Source organism: Cydia strobilella, chromosome 18, assembly GCF_947568885.1.
Source record: "Cydia strobilella chromosome 18, ilCydStro3.1, whole genome shotgun sequence".
NCBI lineage: Eukaryota > Metazoa > Arthropoda > Insecta > Lepidoptera > Tortricidae > Cydia > Cydia strobilella.
In genome coordinates, this window is record NC_086058.1 from 6,465,207 (window position 1) to 6,484,917 (window position 19,711).

The window sequence follows — 19,711 nt, forward strand, 5'->3', positions numbered from 1 at the left end:
TGCTATTCACAAAGGAAACGTAAGAACTGCTTACCTCGACTCAACTTTGCAAGGAAGCTGTTTTACTTATCCAATGCAGAACGTCCCAAACGACAAGATTTAAAATCTCGTGTGGATAGTACGATAAAGCAAATAAATAGGTCGATTTTTCCAATACATATGAACTTCCTGCTTTGGCATGAATGTCGCTTAGGACTGTTTATTCCGAATGTGTTCGTAATACGAGTATATTCTTGAGTGTCTTCTATTTTTGTAAAGGCTGGTATTTGCAGTGTCCGAGCGGCCGCGGGCCACCGCCACCGCCAACCGCTCGCGGCGAGCCCCCTACGCTCGCAGCGCGCAGTCGCATGATGTCGACTGGAACTTCACTGGCACACGAGGTATTTTATTTTCAGTTTCAACATTTATTCAGACGTTCGACGAGAACGGGCAACATTCAATATATTTTTAAGCCTGAAATATGGAGCAGAATAATTAAGTGATAAATAAGTGTTATCGGCTGTTTTATTGAATGTTGACTCGACAGTTGACGCCACATTATGTTAGGAAACTTTAATTACCTTGAATAATGAACGTATCGTTCTCGGAGCCAATTAGAACATGTCAAATGCTTTCTAAATTTATCGACAACAGCGACCAAACAGAGGCTTGCTTATTAAAGTAAAGCGTTGTGGGTAATTTAGTATTTACCTACCAAATTTTATTTTTAATTAAGAAACAAAAACAAATGTTGTATTACTTGCAATCTGACTGCGTTTATTTTCGTGTTAATGGGTGATTTTCAATTGTATCCAAGTTAATATTAAAAAGTTCTGGGTGCGTAGCCAACGTGCAATCGTTAACGCTCCGTAGGCTCCGTAGCGAACGAAACGCAACTGTCACTGTCGCACTAGTGTGGAAGAGTGGTAGAGAAAGATGACTACGATACGCTACGGAGCGTTAACGATTAGCACGTTGGCTTCGCGCCCTAAGCATTCAAGTCACCAAAACAAACGAAAGAATAAGAACCCACTTGAAATAATACACGTTTAACTGCATGCATTCGATCCTCTTTAGTTAAATGTGATTATATATTATTCCATATATGTATCTTATTCGTACAGGGCCCAATAAAACAAATTCCACCAAAAACATTTTCATGTAAAATGTTGCCAAGACGAGACCATATTTATGGCTCGCAATCCCGAAAAGTTATCTCTTGTAGAGCCAAACTTCCAACCCTACACGCCTTAACTTCACAAACTACACCTTGGTCAAAATATGTAGCTTGGCCGTTTCGCTACCGTCACATGGGCGAAAGGTGAAAAATAATTCACTGTTCAATTGTTCATTACTTTTTTTTATGCAAAAGTTCTTGTAGTAACGAAAAGACAACCTGTGTATTTTGTTACATCAGGCATAAAAAAATTGTTTCTGACAATGGCACGCGCCGTAGCACGCGCTCAGACTCAATGGCACATAATGGCCGACCGCTCCCACAAAAGGAATAATGGCTTTTGTTTAACAGATTACCGTCTTAGGCGTAAAAATCATTTGAGAAGACTATACCTTGAAGTGGAAATGGAATCTTAAGTTAAATTAATCCCGGCGTATCCTTTAACGCTATACAAGTAGCTAGCTGCTAGTTAGGTAGTAATTTTGGGTTAGATCCACATCCGAAAATAGTAAACAAAAGGGTCTCAAAGTTTTCCACTTAAGCCTCGTGTCACAAGTTGAACCAACTACCTACATAAACAATAGTCGAAGTTCTGGCAGTGACCTACGACCCACAGTGTTTTTGTCGCCAGTAATTTATGAAGTTATCTTTGGAAAAAGAAAAACAAATTACAACTGTCATACAATAAACAGAAACTATGCCTGATCCGCTATATTTGAGGCGCCAAGTTTGCGGTCCAGAAGCCATTATCGGACATCAATCTTTATCTTCTAAGAAAATATTTTTGTTCATTAATCCACCTGTTGCTATCTCTATTGCACGCGCATAATTATATTGCTGTTCCGCTCGTTCACTGTCATTGACAACCGGCATCATGGGCGAGACAGCAATATAATTATGCGCGTACAATAGAGATAGCAACAGGCGGGTCTATATATTTACGAAAATCTATGCGGAAAGCGTCTCTTCTTTAGTATGAGTGAAATTGGTTTCGGAAATCGTTATACGTTACAAAACATTTCGGTCACCAAGTGGTTTTATATTAGCTATAGGTATAATTTATAAGTCAACCGAATAAATTAATCATCTTGTGACCAGAAAATCACGCAAAACAAACAAAATAAACCTATGTTAAACTTTTTTCAAGTTTGTGTTTATTACTTAGTGAATACAATCAATCTTGGTTTGAAACAATCAAATAAATATTCAGTTCGTTTAGCATTTCCTTAATCAACAAGCTCTATATTCCATTCCAACAAGGTAAGCCCTTCCTTGAGAGCGCTCCTAGAAAATTAATTCAATGTCAGATTAATCGATATTTCAAAAAGCGATAATTCCGGTTGCCTCCTGAAAAACACCCTCGCTTTACACGTGCAACGAGGAAATATATTAAATTTCAACCTTTTATTTTAACAGCCTTTCATAATGCATGCGTACTCGGCCTTGTGAAACGAAATAGGATTTTTCGCCGCCATTTTTGATACAGGCAGGTTTAGGGAAAAAGGAGCTCGGTAACGACGCGACGGTTGTACATAATTTTATCTGCACCACGTGTGCCTGTAATTTTTCAACTTTTCCCGACCGCTACCCGCCCAGATTCTTCATAAAATATTTAAAAGTCCATTTTTAAGCGCGGATTCGCAGCAAGCTATTAGAGTCAGCCCTTCAGCTCAAACAAAGAGTTCCAGCGACGCAGGCACGTTTGCCGCGGGCGCATCCAGCACCCGCACTAAATGCTCCTTCGTCAAATTTTCAATTAAGATCTTATCCTGGGCCGCATAAGGTTCTTTCTTCTTTCGCCGTGTGTATGTATAAGTCGCTTTGTTTTATTACTAATTCGGTCCCCGCTATTTGGTGTCACTGCTCTTCAGGGGTTCCATATAAGCAGGGCCTTGGCGTGCAAGTCGTGCCGCCACATATTCATAATTATACCTCCGCCATAGCTACCCCTACCCTAATGTAAATTTTTTTCAACGTTCTTTACCTCGTCCCAAGCAGTTTTGTTCGACAGAAAACGTATCTAATTCAATTTGTCCTACAACAACTGGCGTCGCAATGCATTTACTTGAACATATAGAAGGATTGCATTTAGAAAAATCCTGTAACTGTTACACAAAGGCCCTTCTTGATCTTAATTGTTAAACCTATTAGGGAACAAGTATTATTTGAGCGGTCGATCTATACATACAACGATACGTATACGAACGACACGAGGATACTACAGACCTACTACTTTTTAGCACAGATGTTTATCCGAGTTCGTGACTTAGTTGTGCCCGGTGTTTTTTTATATCTGTTTCTAAACAATTTTGTGTCCGGTGTTTTTTGTAAGATAGAAAAACCATTTAAGACCTAAGAGTATGAAACCTTCCATTACGTAGGTACTGAGGGTTTGGTCCTGGTATAATAGTCAAAGTCATACTGGGTTAACGGTTTAACGGGTTAACCCCGGCTTAGTGGGATGGTGCAAGTGGTCCTAAGCATTTAAAGCCAATAATACATAACCAAACCAGTAAAGACGATAAATAAATAAATAAATTTAGATAGGTAATAGCTACCAGGTAGACACATAAGGTACGTTTAGAAAAAACCGGCGAAGTGCGAGTCGGCCTCGCGCACCGAGGGTTCCGTACTTTTTAATATTTGTTGTTATAGCGGCAACAGAAATACATCATCTGTGATAATTTTAACTGTCTAGCTATCACGGTTCATGAGATACAGCCTGGTGACAGACAGACAGACGGACAGACGGACAGCGGAGTCTTAGTAATAGGGTCCCGTTGTTACCCTTTGGGAACGGAACCCTAAAAAAAGGTAGGCACATAACGTTGAACCTGTTTGAACGGAGTTAAGCCAATAATAGTTCGATCTATCCTCCCTACCCTAGATGTTCATAATATGAACTCCTCCTGACAGCTTCGTCGATCAGTTTCCTGGAATAAATCAGCGCTTGGAACAGGATATGAAACATGGTCTCCATATTTATTATCCGCCTTGAGACTGAAGTGGATAGTTAAAATACTGTTTGTTAAAATGCACTAAATTTATATGAACCTCGTATGTAGTTACAACGTTTTTCCATAAGTCAACCAGTACGGGGCTAATATTCTTATTTCTTACCAAACATTGGCCTCGAGTGTGTACACCAGAAACAGTATGATCTCGGTATTGATATGAACTATATCTAATAGGAAGTTCTAGTTATACTGTTTAACCGGAGGCAAGCACTTGAAAAGGGGTAGGAATATTAACCCTGCTTTATACGCTGGAGCAAGCTCAGCGGGTTAATTTTAAAATTCTATACAAAGCTAAAGAACTAGACTAGAGGGTATCATAGAGGGAAAATCATCTATTCTTTTGCTTTATAGGTGCACAGGGAATATGCGACATTTTATAGTAAATGGAAGTTATTGTGCGTGTCTGAACAAAAGTTAATACAGAGCTTTAAAAGTTTTATGGGGATAAAAGTAAATGAGTGGGCACTGTGGGCATTATGGACATGTCACCATCTCTCGTCTTGAATTTGACAGAGACACAGAGCTAACTTGTTATCCTAGTTTTCGGAATAAAGTAGAAGATTATAGCAACAGAACTTTTATTTAGTTTTAATTTCATGCTACCCTGCATGTACCCGGTACAGCATAGCATGAAAAAGCACGTCCTTTTGCTATAAGGTACTTACCTTTAAGCAAAAGGACGTGCTCGCACAAAATGATGTTTATGTAGACGACGACTCTTTTGAAGAAGCAAAAAAGACATATTTTTGCTTAGTCATCGTCTGCTCATCATTTTGTAAGTATTTTTTAACAATAATATGTATGTAATAAGAAACAAATATTAGATTTTAATATTGATTTTGAGAGACTAACAACTTCTTTCACAAAACAGAAAAGCTGATTTTCATTTCATTTCATAAAACCGCCATAAAGTAGACGTAGGCTCTTTTGACGTGACACGGCTGAATAACAGATAAAAGCTTTTTAAATATCTGACGGTAAAAGCGATCAAGCGAAAACATTTAAGTGAAATCTGACAGCAAATAAAACAAATTTCAGTATATTAATACCCACGTATAAGAGAAAACTGGGTGATTTTCCGGATGGCCCAGATTAAGCATTGGACTCGGACGGGTGCGCCAGACAGCTCTCTCGATGAAATATGCAAGCCATTGACTAACCTCATTTGTTATCATAACCTTTTCTACTACTAGCACAGCTATAAGATAATTAGTAGACATTTATACAAGGAAAATGTCTCGATAAAGGAAAAAAGAAGAGAGAGACTATTTATTACTAATATTATTTAGTGTAGAACTTATTTAGTACAAGACAGACCAAGCTAATAGATCTTTAAAATGCAAGCGTCTAGTGCAATTTTAGGTTAAAAGAAAAAGGGCCGTCACCGTCAACGCAAGCTCCTGATGACACTCCTCGGTACGGAGTGAAACATGTCGAGCGTTTTTCAACTTAAAATACGGGAGTGACCCGTTATCAATAATATTTAATATAAAAGAATAAGATTTATAAATAACGTTAACTACAGTTTTTACCCGACTGCGCTACGTAAAGCGAGTAATGTAGGCAATAATGTGTTTATTAAGTACACGCTATATGTCATATACCTATTTTATTGTAACGTGCATATAAAAAATGCACTTTTGTAGCTGAACTATTGTAATAACTCTTATTTATGACGGAAAATTTAAAAACAATTTTTACAACATACGCCCTCACTGATTCTCTCTATCTGGGTTAGGTTAGGTATTCTTCTCTTTGCAATCGTATAATATTACGCTGTAACAATATAATTGGGTAGTTGACATTTTTTTTTAACGGTATCAGTCGATCAGGTTTGTTTTGAGGATCAAATTTCTGTATGGGACCCATTGTCTTAAAGCAACTCACAAATGATGGTCAAAGTATGGCACCCGCACTTTACTGACGAAATGCTCTAAAAAAATGGCAACACATCGTGACGTCACTATGTCACTGCTTCGAATATCCTACATATTCGCTAGCGACTGCGTAAGCTAACTCACAATGCATCTCCCTCGTACTGACATTGATGCAAGCGAGATGCACTGCGTTTGAGATGACTCATTCACTAGCGTTTAACTCATGGTGAGGGAATAGGTATAAGTACATATGTATTGATATTAACTACTATATTCAAGTTCGTAACGTATCTGCACTTGAATGGAATGCCGTACAACATAAAAACACTTGTAGGTGCTACATAAAAAGGTACCTATTCCTTTTATGCCCAGGGTCTGCTTTGGGGGTAATAAATGGTCATGCAGATATAAGTGTCAAATTAAATGTAAGTATATTAATTAAAATGTATATTCATTGCGGGTTCATGTAGTAAATTACTGGTAAATATAACTGCTACATGCATAAATCTCAATTAAAAGTGAAATAAACATGCTTAGGTACAGTCAAGGGCATAAATACATACATTCCCAAAGTTTTAAAAATATGTGTACTCTCTTTTACACCTTAGACAATAAAGTCGTGTTCACATATTTTTGAGCCATTTGTCTGGATCGATATTTTTGCCTTCGACTGTACATTACAAATAATATCGTTTTGCAGATAGGTACAACCATGGTAGGTATTGTTTAATAGTGACCTCGTTTAACAAATTCCATGCAACATTAACATGCTACAAACCGTCAACAACAACAATTCCACCAACTTACAAAAACCACGATGTGCTAACCCTTACAATATCGTTACACTTAATCACTTGGAAATGCGTGTCGTGAGAATTTTGTAAAATAGTCGGCGCGTGTACCCGGTAATGAAGGGACTGTGTTATTGCGTTTTACTTCAAATCCCGGACTCATGGGTCTCCTGTGACAACTATGACATAAATTTAATCCAGTCCCATTGTCTCGTTTAAACGGGGAGGCAAAAAGGACATTTCTAAAACGAGCAATCCTATTTAAATGCGAGCCAGAATACGACGATGGAAGGACGTAAAAATACACGTCCGGCAATTATACTGCTCAAAAGATGTTGCACAATAAAAGTGAGCTCTGCCCGTGTTGAAAAGAAACACTAAATCTATTCTGTACTGTAGAATTTCTTCTGACAACAATGTGCAAAGTAGTTTTCATTTTATAGGTATCGGTGCATGTTCGAGTGGCTTCTCAGTTGAAGTTAAATAAGTATGTAAAACATAATAACACTTAAATTAAAAACTTCAAAAATAAAAAAATTGGCCTAAGTTGTAGTCGCTCGGTAGGGTGACCAGAAGGCTGGCCGCATTGCCCCGCTGTATGGCAATGCTGATCCGCTAGGCAAAATTTACGTTTCATACGTTCTTGGCCTCGATACAGTGCGAAGCCTCCAGGACCCGAAGAGAAGAGACTAAAATTTTCCCGATCTGGTTTTGAGCATCGTGTACCGAAGCCAAGAAAGCCACCCAACCTAATGGGTAGGCCAGCCTGGGGTCCATGTTCTTTTGCCAAAAGAAATGTTGAAAATGGTGGTGATGGTTTCTAAAACTAAGTTGTCCAAATATGAGATGGGTCCAATAGTGTTATTATGATCCGCGAAGAATGTATGTGAATTTGGGGACAAATAGACAATGGTTTATGATACAATATGCCGAATGTACCTATATATTAAATTTGATCAGACGATGCGAGGATGCCTTAAAATTTTGAATTTTTGTATATATAAGTAATTTTTTTTAAAGATTGGTCCAAGATGGGACAGCCAAGGAGGTGAAGCGTTTCTTTTTTTAATAATTTTAATACCAGTAGCTAGTTATTCGAACTGTACTATTGTTGGTTCCTTGTGTGGACAGGACTATGTAACAAAAGATTTGAAAAGTTAAGGGATTAAGCCAATAACTTTGAGGTCTGATTTTAATTTTTCCAAATCACCGAGAATTAAAATCGCTTCACAACCAAGGGTCCTGTCGTCTAGGTACTATATATTAAATTTTGTGTTTAGGTTTTCAACTATTGGATTGATGGTGAGGCTGAAAAATTATTAATGAAATAGATTTAATTTCAATAAGCAGCACACACGGTACAACAATGGCCAATGTGATTGTTGCCAATATTGATGGAACACTTTAACTTTTAAAAGCCCTTTATTCGACGATGGCTACATACTTGAAAACCTATGTGACGCTAGGGTATTACGGTTCAAAACCGTGAAAGCGTTACCTACACGTTTATTAATTCTTTTCACAACTTCCATAAATTATTATCATAAACACAAAACTTCTTATTGGGGTCTTGTTTGCGACAAGTTATCAAATCGATTTATTTTTATTCTCTTTCAGCGTTATACAAATTGAGGCGCAGTTTTTTTAGGCTAAGAAAAATGTATTCTTTGTTTCACAAATTCGCCAAGAAAAATACTAATCTAAGCGAAGGGCAGTCGTGCCGGCGGGCGCGCGGGCCGGATTTGCGGCCCAGCCTGTCCCATAATGCCGGCCTCATGCCGCTTAATCGACATGAAAATTAAAACGGAATCTATCCGGCGCCGTGCCAGGAGCAGAGCCAGAAAAGGATTAGTGGAATTAAATCAAGTGGCACTGCTTTATTACGGAAAAGAAATATGACAATGACAATACAAGATTATACGCATAAACGCATCCATTTGAAAACGTTCGGGTTTGTTAACTTAAGAGCACGTTATTCGTACTGTCTCCGTACTTCTCTCGATTTCTTGTTTTTTTTAGATATGATACATACATACATAACACTTTAAACTGTCGCGTTTTGAACAACAACATATTTAATTATACGAACGGGTCTACGGGTTTTTACCTCAAATTCCGACGTTTTAGCTGAGTTGCACCAGGTGTGTGTGTGTGTGTGTGTGTGTGTGTGTGTGTGGGTGTGAGCAGGTGTGCTGGTGCAATGCAACTCAGTTGAAACGTCGGAATTTAAGGTGAAAACAAAGAAATTAAATCGCGGCAGACCCGTTCGTATAATTAAATATGATATATTAATATCATAAAAATAGAATATATTAATTTTATTGTTTTACAATTTGACTAGGTACCTGAAAATATTTAATCATAGGCAAACAATTCAGCGGACGTTAAGCTTTTTAAACAGAGGCCGAAATCCACTGACCCAGTATGATTGTTAAGTTAAGAGAGATTTTATATGTATTAAAAAGTCGATTAACGCTTACGTTCAGAAATACGTTTTACACGATCAAAGTTAAAGTTATCGTATTCAATTATTTCACAGTACCTATACTATATTGAAAAATCCAAAAAAGTTGAAAGGGTGGGCATAACTCCTTTGTCATAATACCATTGTTCAGTAAATGAAATATCGATATTATATTTTGTTACAGAATTGAAACCAGAGCTGGTGTATTGGTTTTCGGAACAGACTCTACAGCCTGGCCCCAGCGTGTCGCTCAAGTGCGTAGCGATGGGTCACCCCCCGCCTCAATTCACGTGGCTACTAGATGGTTTTCCTATACCCACCAATTCTAGGTAAGTGTCCTTGAGAAAATTCGAATTTAACGTATTTATACTTAAAAGGGTAGGTCATATACCATCTCAAGACATAATAATATGTAACCTCTGTAAAGGTGACTGTCCATTTGTAACTGCCGCTGCACTGCAGTTGCGACGTTACGCGGTGTCGCACTACTGTAGCAGTACGACTGCGGCTGTTGCGGCGTGCAGTCGCGACAGCGTTCGTTGATGGCTTGTCAATGTCAAGTCATATAATGTCAGACGTACAAATAAAATACTAATTTACTTTTGTATTTTTTACGTGAAGAAGAGAGTGACGATAATGCTACATGCTACATGAAAAAGAAGACCAGTTTGCCTTTCTACAATAGTCAAGAGTCCGACGAAGGCAGCTACGCAATATTAATAAAAAATCTGATATTTAATGGTGATCCTTTATTCAAATAATATTGCCGATTAAATGAAAAGCAATTCAACATTGAATGAGACTTAATAATTGACGAAATACAATCAAATTACTCAAATATAATTAATGCAGAGGAAAATTTATTCTTAACATTAAGGTAAGTTCACAATGTGAAATTTTCTTCCCCATCCTCTTGCCTAAATGCGTGACCACCAGGTGACCACCGCACACAACAATCCGATGCGATGAATAAAATTATTTGTAAGAGCTATAAGTAATTGCGCAATTTACACTTCATATTGTCAAGTTTCCTATTTGAAACTGAAACACAAATTAAAATCCCTCTTGTGTTGCAGGTGTCCATGGGCGGCACGGCACTCTTTATGATATGACCGTGCATCCATATAAAACTTGACGGGCGAGACAAGAAATCCTTTATGAAGAAAGCTATTGCCCTCACCTTGGCCGATAGAAAGAACTTCAAATAAATTAATTTGAATAATAAATGGTTTCCTCGTGTTGGTGTGATGAAATATTGCGTGTTGCATTGTAACAAAGTTTGTTTAACCCTCATGCCTTAAGACCCCCGCAACTGTCAATATTCTAAATTTTAAACTATTCGCTTCTCTCGTGGTTCAATTTTGTATCCTTTCGTATGTTTGGATATCAATATATTACCAGGAGGTATTAAACAACATCTTTGCTCCTTGTAATAAAAATTAATGATTGCTTCGTTTATTTAGCTCAGGAAATGCTTTGCAAATTTTGCAATGACAAAATTAGAAAGTGTCGCCATAAACGACATTATATAATATGATATTACGACTAGAGTTGCCAGGAATATTCGGCAACTATTCGGCCTATTCGGCCACTTTGCCGATTATTCAGTATTCTATTTGCCTATCTATCGCTCGTGCCCTGTCGAGCTTATAGCTATCCTCGCAAAACTACGAAAAAATAAAAAAACTGATTATTTAATGAATTTATCATGAAATGATAAAAAAAATCACGTAGGAAAATATAGCTTGGCCAGGATTAGGGAATATTACGCGAAACTGCGTAGGGGGCGCCAGGGCGCCACTAACACAATCTGAGGGTCTATCGCAAACCAAAATGAAAATCGAAATTTCGTTATCTAACATCTCTGTCACTCTTGCATATTCGAGCGATAAAGAGGCAGATAGCGAAATTTCGGATTCGCGTTTTCCGGTAGGTCCTCTGTAAACAAACCGCCTTGATGCATCAATGTCATATTTTGTTATCTCTGAAAACTTGTCAAAAACCTATTAAAGGTACAGTATGTATACGTTACTCTATGGTTTACTAAAAAGGCTAGTCCTGCACTCTGGTGGCAGAACATTGCAGTAATATCCCCTTTTGTCTTAGGCTAGTATACTAGTACCTAAAGGAAATGGATGAGTAGATTTTTGTTTTTTCTTATTTACTGACAAATTGGGACACTATTTCCCCTCTGCCGAGGTACAAGATCAATTGTGCATGCATACAACTAGCGCGGTGCGTGTTGTACACAATTATTGTGTACAACACACACGTTTCCTAACTGGCTCGGTGATATGTCTCAATATAGATTAGCAAAAAAGTTTACAGTAGGGACAGTCGCCATCAGATATATCGGAGCGACCGAGGTGCTAAAAATATCTGAACACTCTAGCGCCTTGACAATAAAGGCGTGTTCAGATATTTGTGAGCTCCTGGGCCGACCCGATATATCTGCGATATATGGCGACTGTACCATCCGGGTTGTATATCCTTGGGTGTAATAAGCTCCTTATTAGAACGTAGTGGTTATATCCTCTTTGCTTAGAACTACTCATAACTGTGACCCAAAGACATTTCAGTGCAGGTGACAGATTTGACGTGCGGTCTGCAGCCGCAGTTGCAATAATACACTAAATACGCAAAAATGGCCATGCTACGTGCAGTCGGCCTTGTCATTAATTTTACTATGGAAATTGACAATAACACCGTTGTGTCGGAGCAGTAGTGCAGCTGCGGTTGGGAAAACGTTAAAATCACCATATTACGTGCAGTCGATATCGTCATTCATTTTACTATGGAAATTGACAATAACACCGACGCGTTCAGGCCGCTGCAGTAGTGTCGGAGCAGTAACGCAGCTGCGGTTGGAAATGGACAGTCACCTTAACGATAATACTTAAAATGACGTGTAAATTAACTTTGTAATGTTCGTGTGTAATTTGTTATCACGTGTAGTAAATTTTTGAGAAAGTAATTTTAAAAACATTATTTCGACTTATGCTTTTTACTTTTTACCTAGCAATTGGATGGTGTTTAGTTATACATATGGAGATAATTAAATAAGTGGTTTTTAAATACAAAAGTATACAAAATAATGGCCACAACAAATGGCTATCTAACACAGAAATAAATATTAAATCTGTGTTATCTAAATTTTCAATTATGTTATACACCACACATAAAACTGAAATTAAATTAGGTATATTTTTCTATACAACATTTTTTGCTTTTTATCGTTAAAAACCAAAGCGTATCCACTTAAGAAAAATAAATTAGACATGAATGATAATCCATCACTCTTCTTTATAATGTAGTTGTTTACTGCGGAAAAGCCAAAAAGAGAAGAAATTCACGCTGGTGCTCGCCCCATAACCGATTTAGACAAATGATGTGTCGATATAGCGGAAACAATCTACCACGTATAAACAGATTTATTGCGTCCTATTTTATCAAAGGTTCCGTGAATTAGAAGGGCAAAGTCTTCCGGCTTTTGTTCTTCTATTCAGCATATTTACGGGACTATAAGGGTTAGTTTTAGGAGAGGAACGCTTGGGTAAAATTAAGCAAATAGAGATTGGTTTCCTAGTTTCAGCTTGACATAAATATGTCGTGGACATGGGGTGGCGTGGTGGTGGCCTATAGCGGTGGCGGTAGTGGGCGCAGTACATCGATGTATGCCTACACAGCTAAATAGTATGCTACCACTGCTACCAGTGTATGAAATAATACTACGGACTCATCAACCTAGTGCCTACTATACTTTCGTACTAAATGATAAAATAACTCGTCACACTAGCAACGGAAATCGATTTAATAAAAAAATAGAAAAATCACGAAACGTTCAATTCTTTATTCAAGTAGGTAGGCATATTACAATGCGATTATGAACGTCAAACAAAGCTATTCCGGTTCCAACCGTACACCTCTTGACCCGAGAAGATTTAACCCTATATGGGACCGGCAACAAACTCGGCGGGACACATCTTTTCAAAACAACACTTATTTTCTAATTTTTACAATAGTAAACCTCTAATGACTCATAAGAAATCAAATTAACACTCGGGATAAAACACTTAGCTAAATGATTAAATAATGTTGGAATCTATAAGCTTTCAAAATAAACCTTCAGGTATAAGCCTTCAGGAACGTAGTGAGTTTAGGCACGAGGTTGGCTAACGTCCGATATCTAGCACGGTCCGATCGAGAATCCTGGAATGAATGTCGCGGAGCGGCGGAGCCTAAATCGCTCCCACCAAAGTGAATGTAGGCCAACTTACTTGACCAGTTACCAACAAAACTGCCAACTCGTACCTAACTTCACGCAAGCTAAACCACTTGACGTTCCAAAGCCTGTACCTAATCTTATTTCAACAAGAATGCCAATAGATGGCGTTACTCTCTACATAACTCGATAAATTACATTATCAACTAAGTAATACATAGCAACACTTTGCTAATCAATTGTATACAGGCGTCTAAAACTGAAATGTAACGCTGCAATGTGTCCTTCTGGAGTCACGCTCCGACACGGCCATCCTGCGGTACACACGTCCTCGTGTGTGGGTGTATGCATTTGATTCTGAAACAAAACACACAGCAGAGTATTTCAATCGCTCGGTCATTCCTGACCCACAATTTCGGTCTCATTTCATATGACTCTACATATGACTCTACATATGACTCTACATATGACTCTACATATGACTACATATGACTCTACATATGACTCTACGTATGACTCTACATATGACTCTACATATGACTCTACATATGACTCTACATATGACTCTACATATGACTCTACATATGACTCTACATGTGACTCTACATGTGACTCTACATGTGACTACATATGACTCTACATGTGACTACATGTGACTCCTACATATGACTCTACATATGACTCTACATGTGACTACATATGACTCTACATGTGACTACATGTGACTCCTACATGTGACTCTACATGTGATGCGCCAGTCCATCGGCTTGCTGGAATCTAACAACTCATCATAAGTTAACCATCTCAGCCGCGTAAGTGCTACTCCTCGCAAAGAGTATACTGCACATAAAAAGCAGACCACTTGCACCTCTTACATGCTCCGGAACTTCTGATGCATTATTAGACAATGCCCAGTCCATCGAGCATGCCTTCAGTAGTGAGTGCCCAGTCCATCGGGCGTGCCTTCAGCCCATCGAAAGCAAAATAGTAGTGCCCAGTCCATCGGGCTGCCTTCAGTCCATCGAAAGCAAAATAGTAGTGCCCAGTCCATCGGGCTGCCTTCAGTCCATCGAAAGCAAAATAGTAGTGCCCAGTCCATCGGGCTGCCTTCAGTCCATCGAAAGCAAAATAGTAGTGCCCAGTCCATCGGGCTGCCTTCAGTCCATCGAAAGCAAAACAGTAGTGCCCAGTCCATCGGGCTGCCTTCAGTCCATCGAAAGCAAAATAGTGGAGCCCAGTCCATCGGGCTGCTTTCAGTCCATCGAAAGCAAAATAGTAGTGAGTGCCCAGTCCATCGGGCTGCCTTCAGTCCATCGAAAGCAAAACAACAGTAGTGCCCAGTCCATCGGGCTGCCTTCAGTCCATCGAAAGCAAAATAACAGTGGTGCCCAGTCCATCGGGCGTACTCTCAGTCCTTCGAAAGTACAAGCTTTCAGTCCGTCGAAAGCAAAATAAAATGTTAACAGTAAATCCCAAAAAAAAAAGGAAATAATAAAAACAAGCGTTACAATAATGTTACTCAGAATCACTAGTACTATCAGCGTCATTAATATCCAACTCATGGCAACCTGTACCTGTTGCTCAGGCATTTTTCTATTTCGATAATGCGGGTATTTTAAAGTCAATTACGCGTCAGTATATTTTTGACCCAATTACAGACTCAAACTGAACATTACTGATCAAAATCACATAAGATCGCTTTTTACTTTAGCTTTAACATAAGGTGAACATGAGTTCTGAACAGAAGTAAAACTTCTCAAAATAAACCCAACGAAATGGGAACTGCTCACCAGCTTAATACAGTAGGTATGATGCACACTTGCACACGTCCTCAAAGGTCCAAGCACGAAGGCCGATGCTCTCCGCCTTGCAGTTGCCGTTGCTGCGGCAGATGGCGAGATGCACGATGTGGTTTTTCATAGCTGGCTGTTACTGAAATCATCATTAGCACGGTATCAGGTTTATCGTGTATGCAGGTTAAACTCCAAGGTTTGTGAAATGCTCTAGTAGCGGAAACAATAGACAAGTTACTAATGGATACGGGACTTTATATGTCAGATTAAAATTTAAACTTCAATGAATGTGTTTTATTAACAAACACGCATTCCAAAATGAGTAAAACTGCTTTAAAAAGAATACTAATTCGAACAGAGACAGCTAATTAGTTAAGGTCGACTGTTATGCTTAGCCATTAAACTCAAAATAAAATTCACCAATTAAGAATAGGAACGAAACCTGTCCTTTTATTTCCAATACTCCAGCACAGAAGATACTGCACGGCTGCTTCAGTCATGTGTTACAGGCGTGATGGCGTCTGTAAGTTGTCTCTGCTCAGGCTGCACTACACTGTAACATTAATTTTCAAACGCGTAGTTCATGTTTTCATAATATACACGATTTGTGTCTATCACGGCATTACGGGAACAATTGGTTGCAATTGATTAATTACAAAACGTTACAGAATAAGAATATCATAATTTTATGCATTGGCGAATCGGCAGGATTATTTTCTATCGGCACAATTTTATTTTCATGAAAATCAAATTTAGAGGGTAGATTTACAATAATCACAATTGAGCGAAGAAATAATAACATGTCGTAATAGTTGATGCCTGATTGTAATTAAACGTAATGATATTACAACAAAATAACACGTGATCGCTCTAATTTTAACGGATTACAAATCAACAACAAAGAAACGTGGTGATATCAGAGATAAGGTCACGTTACGACGGCTCTGGTCGACTACCTTAATCATAATTCACAATAATTCACACCAAATAACAATGAACTTCACTCACCTTTCAATGTAGGTCAGACACGTGAGCTTACCATTACCACGTGTCCAGATTAGGCATGTATGTCCCCGAATACAATCCGGAAATACGAGTACACCACGATCCCACGTGGCTGTGCAAGCAATACATGATGCTCTTTTATCCCACGCTCTGATGACGGGGATAATTGGGGGGTGCGTGTGGTGGCCTATAGCGGTGGCGGTAGTGGGCGCAGTACATCGATGTATGCCTACACAGCTAAATAGTATGCTACCACTGCTACCAGTGTATGAAATAATACTACGGACTCATCAACCTAGTGCCTACTATACTTTCGTACTAAATGATAAAATAACTCGTCACACTAGCAACGGAAATCGATTTAATAAAAAAATAGAAAAATCACGAAACGTTCAATTCTTTATTCAAGTAGGTAGGCATATTACAATGCGATTATGAACGTCAAACAAAGCTATTCCGGTTCCAACCGTACACCTCTTGACCCGAGAAGATTTAACCCTATATGGGACCGGCAACAAACTCGGCGGGACACATCTTTTCAAAACAACACTTATTTTCTAATTTTTACAATAGTAAACCTCTAATGACTCATAAGAAATCAAATTAACACTCGGGATAAAACACTTAGCTAAATGATTAAATAATGTTGGAATCTATAAGCTTTCAAAATAAACCTTCAGGTATAAGCCTTCAGGAACGTAGTGAGTTTAGGCACGAGGTTGGCTAACGTCCGATATCTAGCACGGTCCGATCGAGAATCCTGGAATGAATGTCGCGGAGCGGCGGAGCCTAAATCGCTCCCACCAAAGTGAATGTAGGCCAACTTACTTGACCAGTTACCAACAAAACTGCCAACTCGTACCTAACTTCACGCAAGCTAAACCACTTGACGTTCCAAAGCCTGTACCTAATCTTATTTCAACAAGAATGCCAATAGATGGCGTTACTCTCTACATAACTCGATAAATTACATTATCAACTAAGTAATACATAGCAACACTTTGCTAATCAATTGTATACAGGCGTCTAAAACTGAAATGTAACGCTGCAATGTGTCCTTCTGGAGTCACGCTCCGACAAATATTTAAATTATGAAATCGTAATCGCCTAATGTTTGTTTGACTTTAACACACTTTATACAATGTTGCTTTTTGAAGCTAGGTATTTTCTTGGAAATTATTTTTTGTTGGATGGGATGATTGGTATTAAAATATTTTCTAATAAAACTGTGAAACCTGCTGAAAATTGCTTTTACACATAATCTTATTTCCAGATTTGTAGTTGGCCAGCACGTAACGCTACAGGACGACGTCGTCAGCCATCTTAACGTCAGCCGAGTTACTGAACAAGATGGCGGCGAATACGCGTGTGTGGCTACCAACTCCGCGGGCAAGGCGGTGCACGCGGCGAGGGTCAACGTGTACGGGTTGCCGTTCATCCGCGAGATGCCGAAAGTCACCGCCGTGGCTGGGAGCGACCTCGTCATCAAGTGTCCCGTCGCCGGGTATCCTATCGAATCTATTACATGGGAGAGAGGTGAGTAGATTCGACTTTATATCACTTAATTTGTCACCTGTCTAAAATCTCACATGCATGTGTGCGTGTGTACATACACCCCATCATCGTTGGTAAAAAGCAAGTACCAAAAGTAAGTCTTATTTAAAAGCATGAAGGTTACTTTAGTAGTTATCAGCATATGCTACATAACATAATTTATAACATTTTATAAGCATTCTTAGAGCCTAATATGGGCACAATAACTCACGACGTCTTTTAGGGACCTTATTGTTTAGGGTCAAGATTGTCAAGAATACATGTGTTTAATTAAATACTTCGGTGTTGTTTAAAATTATTAAATTGTATGACGCTAACACATCCGCTCTGATTTAACTTACACTGTCTAATGTCTATCAGCGACTATTTTTTATTTACTGCAATGAAAAATCGAACTACAAACTCGATATTCATTATTCAAGCCTTATTAGATACTAGCTGTGCCCGCGGCTTCGCCTGCGTGGAATTCGGTCTGTTTCAGTAAGCGGCTAATTCACCCCTAATTTATCTCCCTGTCCCCTGGAGACAGAACTTAAAGTAAAGTTGACAGATGGATACGCTAGAGGACTGTAGTCCAGATAAAATATTTTACAATTAGGTACCTACCACCAAAGATAGATATAACTCCGTAATAGATGGATACAGTCTAAGGAAAAAACGTGCCTCGAAAATCACGAAAATTTGATTCTCGATCAGATGTCGCTACTACCTTTTGCCTACTCTCGTATAGAGGGCGTTGACGGTTTCGTTTGTTATTATCTAACAATTTTAACGCATATCAGTGAAAGAACATGGGTCAAAATAAAAAAATTATGAATGCAAATAAAAAAGATCATTTATCCATATTTAAATACATTTTATCGTATTTTAATAAATCTTCATTTTTAGTTTTAAAGTGTGTCGATAGATGGCAGTGAATTTACTGTGGTTACAAAATTTACTATGACAGTACCGTTCTATAATATTATATCCTCTTTGCTACCACTAAATAAAATTACACTACAAAATGAATATTTTTTTTGCCCTTATTCAAATTTTTGTCGTGATTTAAATGGCATAGAGTAGTATAGGTGTATTTCGAACGATACAGTACCATTTTTGTTTAACGTCCTTGACTGTACCTATGCAAATCGGGTACACTACATAATTCCGAAATTTTTTATTTCGAATTTTAGAATGTCGAATTTTATCATTCCGATTTTTAAATGCTCGACCCATCAAAATTCCGACTGTCATAATTACGAATGATGAAAATCACGAAGATTTATATTTCCGAAAACCCAAAAAGCCGAATATTGTAAATTCCGAACTACATAATTCCGACTATAACAATTCCGATGGTGGCAAACACCGAATTTAACATTTACGATTTTCAAAATCACGAATTCGGAATTGCCCTTATTCCGAATTAACGTGATTCCTATTTTAAATATCCCAATTTTTAAATTTCCACTTTTCTGGCAACAGTTCGTTTTCTTGGGGGTCGCAGTTCTAACCTAACCTAACCCACTTCTAGCAACAGTTCGGGTTCGCAGGTTCGCAGTTCTGTCTAATTTATTTATGCCGAATTTTTATGCCAAACATATTTTATGCCGAATTTAACATGATGCGGCACGACAGGTACCCGTAATAATTACTAAAACGTGAGTCTTCATTTGAATATCACGGATTTCATTTTTCCGATCTTGTAAAAAACCGAATTTCTGAATACCGAATTATTTTATTTCCGATCGGACAATGATTTTTCAGAATTTAGGAATTCGGAAAAAAAATATTTTCGGAAAAGTGTAAAATCGGAACTTTAAGCTTTCTATCAAGTGACAATCGGATTT

General features: G+C 38.3%; 1 protein-coding gene across 1 annotated transcript in view; it reads left to right on the top strand.

The window, feature by feature from the left end:
• The window catches only part of LOC134749660 (cell adhesion molecule Dscam2), a 97,213-nt gene that overhangs the window by 30,607 nt on the left and 46,895 nt on the right, over window positions 1-19,711 (top strand). Inside the window, exons 8-10 of the mRNA XM_063684676.1 lie at window positions 273-380; window positions 9,490-9,634; window positions 17,599-17,861. Of these exons, the coding sequence (XP_063540746.1) occupies window positions 273-380; window positions 9,490-9,634; window positions 17,599-17,861 (516 nt within the window). The remainder of the gene's footprint in view (window positions 1-272; window positions 381-9,489; window positions 9,635-17,598; window positions 17,862-19,711) is intronic.